The following is an 11,468-nucleotide window of genomic DNA, read 5'->3' on the forward strand; positions in this document are numbered from 1 at the left end:
GATTCCTTGGAATTCCTGCATCTAGTGTGCAGCCAGCACTTGATGATGCACTGCCTTACACCTTTCCCAAGTCACCCTTGGCCTGTCTGACTCTGTTCAGCAAGGCAGCGGTGACACACCAGCAGGCATCCTGTGTTCTGCTCGTTCTGAAACTCCCGCAAGGCCGAGCACTCTCCCCGGTGCACAGGTGATGGGCACCCACTTATGCATTCCTGAGAACCCCTCATGACGCTACTGCCAGGACGTCCATCCTGGATAAAACCCAGCTAAGTCTCTCTACACTGTCGAGAGAGGTGCACAGCGCAGCTCAGAGTTGGTGTGATTTGTGGTTTTGTCCACATGGTAACCGAGTCCCTGGCATGGTGGAATTATGAACAATGAAGTTTTACCGTACATTTGTGATTTTGTTTAAAAGTATTCTGCTAATCAGCTCATATGTTTTCATAAAGTGCCTCGTGCCCTGCATGTGCTAATGGCAAAGCATACGGATGCAAATCTAGTAAGATCTCAACAAACCTGCCAGGACAATTACATACAGCCTGTGTGGTCCTAAAGCACATGCAGGAAGTTTGGGAACAGGAGGAATCTCAGAGCCAGAGACGCCTGAGGAGGTTGGAAAGATCTGGCAGAATTCGGGTGGGTCGAGGGAGAGACTGCGGAGGGAGAAGTGGCACAGACCGAGGGGGGCACTGAGAAGGGGTCGTGAGAAGAGGGCCCGCGCCTGGCCTGGCCAGCCCCGGGCGTGGCTGAGGAACCAGAGGGAACCGGGTGTGCACGCCCAGCCAGCGCCCACGGAGAGGCTCGGGCCGGGGCAGAGGTGGTAAAGAAGGTGAGGAACGGCCACTGCGGGGCACAGAGCACAGGGCAGAGGAGGCTGGTGACCAAGATGGACATCGATGTAGGTAGGTCAACAGGGGACCTTTTCTCAGTTCTCCAGGAGAGGGAGGACATGAGTGCTGAGAGCTGGGACAAGTCCTAAGAAGGATCTGCCCCGGGCAGGGCCTTAGCTTATACTCAGGCCTGAAATTCTGAGCAACAGGGAGTTTAAACTAGAAACCGCTGCGTTTATTAAGCCCCCACTGTATGCCCCTGGACACTGCCACCTGCTGTGTCATGCCCTCTCACCTCTACAACCCCCATGGGGTGAGAGGAGGGACGGAGCCCGGGACAGGCAGAGTCACCTGTACCCCAGATCACACCAGCGGTGATGGTGCGGGCGGGACAGTGGCCGGAGCCGACTCCAGACCCACATGGCAAGGGCTGGAGCCTGCCCATAGCCAAGGAGAAAAGCACAAAAGTGCACTTGGTTCCCCCAAATAACTGTCTTCCCGTTGCTCTTCCACAGCATGTTCGACGTCGGCGGCCAGCGGGACGAGAGAAGAAAGTGGATCCAGTGCTTTAATGGTGATTCTCGTGCTCTCGCGGGGAGACGGGGGTGAATTCTAACACTCACCTCTGCGGCTGTGTTTAACTGTTTTGAATTAGACAATCTTTAACTAGCATACGAAGCATAGCATTTTATAGAAGATTATTATCCTTCTTCCCTAGATGTCAGCCTTATAAATAAAGAACTCGTGCACCCCAAATTTACAGTCACCTTTTGGGCGGGCTCCTCATCTCGTGACCACTGAAACAGCCACTCACGCAGTGAAGATTCCAGTCATTCCGTGTCGGGTGGGGACTTTATCGTAACCCACAGTGACTGCTTCTAACGACGGCGCTTCCCTTTTTCCCTTTTCTCACCCTAAGACGTCACTGCTATCATTTACGTCGCGGCCTGCAGCAGCTACAACATGGTGATCCGGGAGGACAACAACACCAACAGGCTGAGAGAATCCCTGGACCTTTTTGAAAGCATCTGGAACAACAGGTTATCAAAATAACAAATTCAGTCTCACCATTAGATTGCAAAGTTTCTTTTATGAAAAATACACGTAGCTCACTTTCATACTTGTTCTCGAATATATTCTTTCCTTACTGATAAACCCAAACAGTAAGAAGGACCTTCTAGTCCGTCCATCGTGCAGACGTGCTGAGGACAGGGAAAGCGCCTGGCGCACCCGGGGGGCTCTGAGACCGCGGCCGGCCTCGTATCGCAGGTCTGAGTCTGACCAGCCAACCAGCCGCAGATTGGAAATACCCTAAAGTAAACTAAAAATAGCAATAAAACTATTAAAAATGATAGAAACAAAAAACAATGTAACAACTATTTACATTGTGTTAGGTACTATAAGTAATCCGAGATAATTGAAAGGATGCCAGAGAACGTGTGTGGGTTCTATGCGAATAATACAGCATTTTATACCAGGGATTTGAGCATCTTGGATTTGGGGATCCACAGGCACCCTGGAACCAATCCGCTGTGGACACTAAGGGATGACGGTATACATAGGGTTCAAAATTGGTTTTATTTGATTTTTAAATGTTAGGAAGTACCAGTTTAGAACATCTGCTGATAACTAGAAGATCTCTAAAATCCCTTACCGCTCACAGTCACCACACGATCATGTCTGACACTGCTAGCGCTGCAGAGTGACGGAGATGACCGTTTAAGAAAGGGACACCCAGCAGGCACACACAGTACATACACACTTAGTTAAAAATCAAAGTCTCTTCTGAAATATTTAGGAAGAAATATCACCAAGGAGGACAGGAAACATAAATTGACCTTGCAAAAGGTTTGGATTATCGGAAAAGTGTTTCTCTATCAAGTGTTCAACAACCATCTTTAGTTTTATGATATTAAAAGAGTTGATGGGAAAGACAAAGGGTTGGAAATACCAGGTATACAGAAGAATACTTTGGAGTTATTATAAATTTATACACACACACAGAAAATGACCACAACTGTTATATGAAAAACCAGATTTAAAAACATCATGATTAGGTGGGTGCAGTGCCTCATGCCTGTAATCCTAGCACTTTCGGAGGCTGAGGTGGGAGGATCACTTGAAGCCAGGACTTTGAGACCAGCCTGAGCAATATAGCAAGACACCATCTCTACAAAAAATAGAAAAACTAGCGAATCATGGTGGCGTACCTCTAGTACTAGGTAATTGGGAGGCTGAGGTGGGAGGATCACTTGAGCTCAGGAATTTGAGGCTGCAGTGAGTTATGATTGTGCCACTGCACTCCAGCCTGGGTGACAGAGTGAGATCCTGTCTCAAAAAAAAAAATCATGATCTTATTTTTATAAATATGTGGGAGCATAGAAGAAAACCTGGGCATAAAAACATAATTCTAATAGTAAGTAGCTCTGGGTGTAATTACACTGGATTTTTTCTAGACGTTTTTCTATAATTTAAGATTTGTTTTTGCAAAGACTGTATATTTTATAACAAGAAGAAACAGTAAAGCTATTTCCATGTGAGAGGAAAATGGGTTATGTTTTTAATTTATAGCAAGGTTCCTATAGACTAATCAGCTTGATTCCTTTGAAGTAATGGAATTTCCAAAGTCTTTGCTGATTTGCACAGCTGAACTCATTCTAAGCCAGTTCTCAGCTTCTGTTTCATGAAACATGAGAACAGAGACCTTTCATACTTCCCTATGCTGTACCTGAGCCTCCTGCATTTAGCTTGTCATATAAAGTGCAGTGAATCTACATCTGATTAATATCATACTCCAAGTCTGGAGAACCTTAGACCTGTTCAAAGGAGGCAAAAAAGCAGAAGCACCAAGCCAGCTGCTAATTGCACTCTGTATGGTTAGCTAATGAGTCATGCATCGTTTTGTTAACACTTTAACGTCATCCAGTGTGTTTTCTGACCCTTTATTGGTAAATTACACCATAGAAATCCAAATGTATTCATTACATAGGTAAATCTTAGCTTTGTTACCAATACATTTATGTCCCCGGTGAGTCTGAATGAGAAGGTGACAGACTGCTGAATTAGCTACAGGTGGAGTATCCCTTAACCAAAATGCTTGGGACCAGAAGTGTTTTGGATTTCAGATTTTTTTCAGATTTTGGAATATTTGCATTATATTTACTGGTTCCGTATCCCTCATCTGAAAATCCAAAATATGACATGCTCCAATGAGCATTGCCTTTGAACATCATGTCAGTGCTCAAAAAGTTTTGGATTTTGGAGCATTTTGGATTTTAGATTTTCTGATTAGGGATACTCAATGCATACCTATATTTGTCTATCATTGTTTGCAGATGGAATTAGGATAGTGGTGCACCAATCAATTCACAATCCTGTACATTTTTAGGAAGATGACAGTGTTCTTTTAACTTAGCAACTTCTATGTTAGAAGGACTTTTCACACACTAGTGTATGTGAAATTTGTATGTTTATTTCTCTTCTCCTTTTTAGGTGGTTACGGACCATTTCTATCATCTTGTTCTTGAACAAACAGGATATGCTGGCAGAAAAAGTCTTGGCAGGGAAATCAAAAATTGAAGACTATTTCCCAGAGTATGCAAATTATACTGTTCCTGAAGATGGTAAGATTTCAAAACACAGTGCTCACAATCGAGGAATAGAAGCAATTGATTTTTCAAAAGTCCTATAACTATAATTCAAACACTTCTGATTAATCTAAGAAATCCAATTAATTTAATTCTCTCTTCTACTGCCCTTATCCTAAAGTACTAGAGTACTGAAACATCCTGTTTAGGATTAATTCCGTGTGGAAATGTTTCAGAGTCGCTGTCAGTTCCAGCCGTGCGGCAAGAGAAAGGGGCGTTTTGGAGTGTGGGGCACCTTCTCCTCCCTGGTGCCTCCAGCCCGGTCTGTTGTGACGAACAGCCCTACCTTCACCCTCACAGTAACCTTATTTGGAGTTTCTATTATGTTTTCCTGTGGAAAGAGAGGCAGAGAGGTGACATACTGTGTTCGAGGCCATGCAGGGAGAGCCTGTGAAGGCAGGGCAGTCCTTGAAGCCTTTGTCCCCAAGCCACGCTTTCGGCCACTGTGCGCATGCTCCTGTCTCCAGCCATGTCTTTGCCTGCGACATTGGTGACTTTCACTAGGGTGTGACCAACCATCCCAGGCCACCTGAGAAGCAGGGGTTTCCTGGGACGTGGGGCACTCAGTGCTAAAACCAGGAGGGACGAGTGGGAGGACTGGGTCACCGCTCCAGTCGCTGCGCTTCAGTAAGCACCAGGGTCACCAGGGGCTGACGGAGTGACTTGTTTAAGGAAAAGCAGCAGCGCTTCTCGCAGCCGGCACCCTAAGCTAGATAAAGCAGCATGAAAGGGACTTCCCTGGAAACTAAAGTGAAGATTTGGGAGATTTATTTTTTTATCATCAATGAAAGTGAAAAAGAAAACTTGCATTTATCATTCAGCTTGCTCATTATGATCAATTTTGCCTTCTCCACCGTGGCACAGGCTCTATGTAGGTATATTCATGGTAAAGTCCTGAACACGTTGGATCCTTACACAGACGTCGGGAGTGGGCCTGTGCCCCAGCCCTTCCTCTGGTCTCGCCGCGGGGCCACGTTCGGGAACTGCCAGCAGCTCGGCAGCTCCCAGGGTATCAGCCAGCACAGGCCCCAAGTCCCGGCTCTTTCCAAGGGTCAAATAAGTCACAGTGACTCTCACTGACATTCTTCACGGCCTTTGCTCTAACCTCACTTAGGCTGGTGACGTCCTTTCCAAGACCAAGGCTGTGTGCCCCTTGCCTATGGGAAATGGCCAGGGCGTGGCTTGCTCCCCAGCTGTGGCCGCGTCACCGTCCTCCCAGCACGCAGGGTCCTCAGCGTCTCCCAGTCCGGGCAGGAGCCCAGCTCTGTGGAGCGCACCCCCAGAGTGCCATCTCTGTCCCACCTCACCTCGGCCCCGCCCCTCATGACCCTCATCTCCACGACTGCCACAGCTTCCTGCCTGACCTCCCTGTGTCTGGCCATTCACATTTCCAGAACATTCTCTGAACTTCTGCCAAAGTCATCTTTCTGAGCCACGGGGCACCGCTGCCATGGCTGAATGGCCCATACACTGAGGCCGGCCTGCCCCAGTGGGCATGTTAAAGACGACACCCAGCCCAGTGGCCAAGGGGACCCCAGGCTGTGGGCCACAGTGTGAGGCCCAGTGCCTGATGTTCCCCAGGCACCGCGTGTCGTGCCATGTCCCTCTGCGCCCGCCCCTCCCAGGGCACCCACCTCACCCTGAGCCCACTGACCACGCAGAGTCTCAGCTCGCACTTTCTCAGCAATAAAAGGGAAGAGACTCGCAGTAGTGGTGCTGAGTGAAAGAACCCACATGAAGAAGACTCCATGCTGTGTGGATCCATTTGGCTAAAAGTCACTCTAGACAGTGCAGACTTCATAGTGACAGAGGCACGTCAGTGGTTGCCTAGCAGGGATTGCCAAGGGGATGAGGATATTTAAAATATGTGCATTTCAGTGCATGTCAGTTACGCCTCAGCACAGCCAGGGCCTCGTCCGGCCAGATGCATGATGTGAGAATCTCTTGAGGTGAACAACTTTGCAAGCTCCCCAGCAAGTCCAGCACACAGCCCGGGCTGAGAACCACAGTGGGTGCCCCGCCCTCCTGCCCACCCCTCACTGGGTGCCCTGCCCCTCCCCTGCCCGGGCACCTGCCCTCTGGCAGAGCACGGCAGGTCTGCAGCCCAGGCCTGACTCAGCCCCCAGCGCCACCCCTTACCTGCTCCCGCAGGAGTGATGACGCCCTCACAGACCCTGCCTCGGAGAAGACAGAGGGATGAGAGCACTGAGCTGTGTAGCCTAGATCTTAGGAAAACAGATGTCATGGGTCACAGAAAGCAGTGGGACAGTCCCACGAACACAGACTCTTGAGGGGAGAACGTCTCAGGAAGACCTGGCGCCACTGGGGCCTGCTACAGCTGGTCTCCATCAGGGCTCCCGAAGCTGAGTCTGTGCAGGAGCGGGAAGCAGGTCTTCCTCCGAGCAAGGCCGAGGAGGCCGAGCCGGGAGCCAGGCCTGTCCCAGCACCAGGAGACGCCCAGCTCTCCTCTCCGCCATAGCCCTGCAGGAAGGGCTCAGGGGCTCAGTCTGGTCAGTACTCAGTGGGATGCTTTCATTCAGTGAGTGGAAGCTGCCCCCCACCAACTTGCCTCAGTCTGTTGGGACTGTTGTAACAAAATCCCTCAGGCTGGGCAATTTATGAACAGCAGAAGCTCGTTGCTCACGGTTCTGGAGGCACTGAGGTCCAAGATCAAGGCGCCCGCAGGTTCCATGTCTAGTGAGGGAGGCTCTCTGCTTCAGAGATAGTGCAACTCGGTCTGCCTCACATGGTGGAAGAGGCGAGGGGCTCTCGTGGGCCTCTTGTATAAAGGCACTAATCCCAGCCAGCAAGGCAGAGCCCTCATGACCCAATCACCCTCCAGACGCTCCACCTCCATTCGATGCATTGCAGATTAGGACTCAGCATGTGAATTTTGGAGAGACACACACGGTTAGACCATAGCAACACCAAAGAAAAGTTTATCACAGCTCTAACTATTAAAATTTAAATGATTTAGGAGGAGGGGAATAAATATTACATTTTCATTTTTGCCTTGCCATACTTGTATTTTAGTGCTATGTCTATACAACAGTCCAAAGCTGTAATTCCTTCTGTGTCTGCATAGAGTTCTGTATTTGTTTCAAGTCACTTAAATGAAATTTGTGATTTCCACAGCAACTCCAGATGCAGGAGAAGATCCCAAAGTTACAAGAGCCAAGTTCTTCATCCGGGATCTGTTTTTGGTAAGCAATCTTGTTAACCTTTGTTTTCCTGCCCCGTTCGAGTTGTATTATTCTTTGCAATTTACACATTACTTACTTACCCTTTCATGATCTCATTTACTCTGCCCCAAAACTTTGAGTGATAAGAAGAGGTGTGGTAGGTACCTTCATTTCACAGCTGAGCACACTGAAGTGCAGAGAGGTTGGATTTCTCACCCAGGTCACACAGCTTGCGAAGACCCTGGTGAGAACATGGCCCCTGGGGAAGGGCACTTAGGTGTCTAGACTTTGTTCACTTGTTCTATTCTCCAAAAAGGACGGAAGCCTTCAACCAAGTATATAACACAAGCATTCATACTCTTCTTCCATCCAAAAGCACTAACAGGCCAAAGGTTAATGTAAAAATGGACCTGCTCAAATTCAGACATTTCCTTTTTATTTTCTTTCAGCTTATTTTGAGATCATTTCAAACTTCCATGCAAAGTGAAGGAATTGTGCAAGTAACTCCCATATACTCTTCACCCAAATTGGCCGTTTGGTAAAGTGTTACCACGTTTGCTCTATTTATCTATCTATATTTTCTTTTGAATAACCTACAGGGTGTAGCTGGCTATGAGTTTTTACTAGCTTGGAATCAGTAAATGCCAAGACATTCCCAAGGGCATTTAACCCGTGTCCAGGGACTGTTACTTCTGGGGAAGTGGGGAATCTGAGCCCGGGCAGCCCTGGGATGGTCCACAGTGGGGCCTTCCCAGGGGGATCAGACCCCCAGCCTTGCCTTTTTCTGCCCTCTTCCCACCACGCACATGGAAAGTGAGTGTGATAAAAAATCCAGTCCCCAGAGAGAGTTCAGAGGAACAAGAGCTCCCCAAGAGGTGAGCAGGTGGCACTGGGAAAGCCTCTGCCGCTGCACACATGCGGGACGCGCTGTCAAGTGCAGCGAGACGGGCTCCTGTGCCGTTGCAGTCCCCGAGCCTTCGCTGTGCTGCCACGCGCTGCCCATCTCTTCAGTGACAGAATCCAGTAGCAGATCCAGAGATCCCTTTTGTCAGGAGCATCTTGTAAGACCATAGAATATAAAGACACATAAAAAGTGTTCCCTAAAATGCTATTCCAGTGAGAACTAAAAGGTAATTAGGTGTGCAAATGTTGGGCGTTTGGATGAATATCAGAAAGGCAAAGGCATTTACACCCCCCCAAAATTAGTGGGCACATCACCACCATGCAGGTCTTGGACAAACCTCTTACTCTCTGACAGTGGACAAAAGCTGGCTTTTATGCAATTTGCAGATCAGGGAAATAGAGGTGTGGGAGCTATCCACTTACATTTTGAATTGTAGAATTTGCCTGGGCGATGAGTTCTGAGCAGGAACCTCTAACTCCAGCAGACTGCAGAATCGGTTCCGTATCAGTATTTCATCTGGACAGGAGCTTGTCTCGGGTGAAACAGTAACTCTGGTACCATGGGCCCCAGGGGAAGAGAGGAATAAAGGTCGCCAGTGGAGAGGGAGGTACGGGGAGGACACTGTCCTTGGAGGAGGGGACAAAGGTGAGTTTGGGCAGAGGAGGCTGAGTGCATGGCGAGAACAGGCCACTCGCTTTGTGAACGTTCTTCCGTCCACGGCACAGTCCTTGCACAAGGAGGGGCTGTCCCAGACAAGGCCTCTTCTCCCCAGCGGGCCGTGGGGCTGGAGATGAACCATCCCAGAGGCAGAAGGAACCTAGAGCTGAGGAAGCCGGGAGTGGGAGAGCCAAGTGGTCAGCCCCAGTGTCCTGCCAGTTACAGTGGACAGTCCTGTCCCTCCCGCCGCGGGCTTCTCAGAGCCCTTCTTAGTGTTTTGTCTCCTCCCCAGTCTGCCTGGTATTTTATAAGCTCTCCTGAGATTTCTTTTACCTTGAATTCCATCTCCTAAGAGGCCTGGAGGCTGAGCAGAGAGCCTGGGACTGCCCAGTGTTCCTGGTCGAGCTTATTTCTGTCATTTTTCATGAAAATCAGTGGACAAGTCAGGTAGGTGGAGAGATTAGACTGTTTGAAGTTCGCAGATCGCGGGAGCTTTGTGACGGCTCCGTTCCCTGGACTGCTGCTGGCCGGGACGGAGCAGTCAGATCACTGCAGAAGCAGCTCGTTTCTCACTCGCTCCCCCACCTGCGGTGCGCGCCAAGCCCCTCACCTGGTGCTGGAGGATTAAAAAGATACATAATCTACTCAATTCAGTGTCCATAAGTTTAATAATGAAAAAGACACACTCAGGAGAAGCCCGAGGAGCTGTGTCCCGTGAGGCGTCTTCAGTGGCCTTTCCGGCCACACAGGCTGCTCCCGGGATGCCGTGAGGGAAGGCGGGCGCAGGCAGCCCAGGCCACGTGGCGCCACCAGGCCTCCGCCTCGGCCTCGAAGGCTCGGTGCCGCCACAGGCTCCACAGGCTGAGCAGCTGCAGCAACACGATTATCTCCTGGGTTCTGAGGCCGGGAGCCGGCAGGGCAGTGCCTGGGGGGCCCTCCCTGGCTTTCTGGCGCCCCCCTCCCGTGTCTGCACCTGCCGGTGCCCCTGGTCTCCTCTTAGGGGGACACCAGTCAGATGGGACCCGGGCCCACCCCCATGACCTCATTTTACCTTAATGACTTCTTTAAGGACCTGTCTCCAAACACAGCCACAGCTGAGGTGCTGGGTCAGGGCTCCAGCACGTCAATTTGGGGGACACAATTCTGCGGTAACGCCTCTCTCCACACCTCACCCCACCAAGGCCACGGTGCCCGCACGCACCTCACTCTCAGACGTCCTCGCAGAGCGTAACTGATGACGTTTAACCCCGTGTTTCCCAGAGTTAGGTGACGACAGCACTTTTCTCCCAGACCACCCTCCAACATTGCCGTGCTGGCCAGGGGACGCCCCTTAGCAAATGCTGAAGTTCACCTGTGTGGAGCAGGCGGCCACGTGACAGGTGCACTGTCTGTTACTGAACCACGGGTCAGGTGGATATTAAATTTAAATTAATTAAAACTAAAAGAATTAGAAATCAGTCCCTGGGTCAGCTGGTAATAGTGGCTGCCGTACTGACAGGGCAGACAGAGAACACTTCCATTTTTGCAGACAGTTCTGTCGCACAGCTGGGGTTCAGACCTCCGTTTCTGGAAGATCTTCCCCCCACTGCGCCTGCCCAGGGCCGGCCAGCCTCCCGCGGACGGAGACAAGCTGAGGTTCTGGGGAGCTTGCCCCGGGCTGGGTATTTAGACGGTTCCGCCGGGTGGGAAGCAAGCGGACAGACCGCCCCCGGAGCCTCCCACCCCTGCGCGGTGTCACCTGGCTGTCCTGCCAAGGGGAATGGCGGCTGCGCGGGCTAGCACCCACGTTCTCTCTTGCAGAGGATCAGCACGGCCACGGGCGACGGCAAACACTACTGCTACCCTCACTTCACCTGTGCCGTGGACACAGAGAACATCCGCAGGGTGTTCAACGACTGCCGTGACATCATCCAGCGGATGCACCTCAAACAGTACGAACTCTTGTGAGGACGCCCCCCCCGCCGCCCCTCCCCCTCCCCCTCCCCCGCAGGACCCTTTCCTCCTCCGGACTGCTTGTCCGCCAGCCCCAGCCGTGGTAGGAGGTAGTGAGCGTCCAGTTCCATCTTGCTGCTGTCTGTCCTGCTCCGTGTGTGCCCCACGGTGACCCCCAAGCCTCTGGGTACCCCTGCCCGCCCCCACTCCGTTTGGTGTCGTAGCTTTCCATTGAACACAACCTTCTGCAGCGTCCCCACCGTCACCTCCTACTCGGTGGCACTGCAGAGAAATCCCTGTGGGTCAGGGCCCTTTA

General features: G+C 50.7%; 1 protein-coding gene across 9 annotated transcripts in view; it reads left to right on the top strand.

The window, feature by feature from the left end:
• The window catches only part of GNAL (G protein subunit alpha L), a 153,180-nt gene extending 141,987 nt beyond the window's left edge, over positions 1-11,193 (top strand). For 2 of the 9 annotated variants that reach the window (XM_045527793.1, XM_045527794.1), the window contains exons 8-12: positions 1,346-1,404; positions 1,750-1,870; positions 4,323-4,453; positions 7,613-7,680; positions 11,021-11,193. In XM_045527793.1, the coding sequence (XP_045383749.1) occupies positions 1,346-1,404; positions 1,750-1,870; positions 4,323-4,453; positions 7,613-7,680; positions 11,021-11,167 (526 nt within the window). In that variant the 3' untranslated portion in view covers positions 11,168-11,193. Of the gene's footprint in view, positions 1-1,345; positions 1,405-1,749; positions 1,871-4,322; positions 4,454-7,612; positions 7,681-8,108; positions 8,198-8,999 lie in introns of all 9 variants that reach the window. The other 7 variants (XR_006729268.1, XR_006729270.1, XR_006729269.1 and 4 more) reach the window with 7 other exon arrangements.
• The last annotated feature ends 275 nt before the right edge of the window (positions 11,194-11,468 follow it).

This window comes from Lemur catta, chromosome 16 (genome assembly GCF_020740605.2).
Source record: "Lemur catta isolate mLemCat1 chromosome 16, mLemCat1.pri, whole genome shotgun sequence".
In the NCBI taxonomy this organism is placed as follows: domain Eukaryota; kingdom Metazoa; phylum Chordata; class Mammalia; order Primates; family Lemuridae; genus Lemur; species Lemur catta.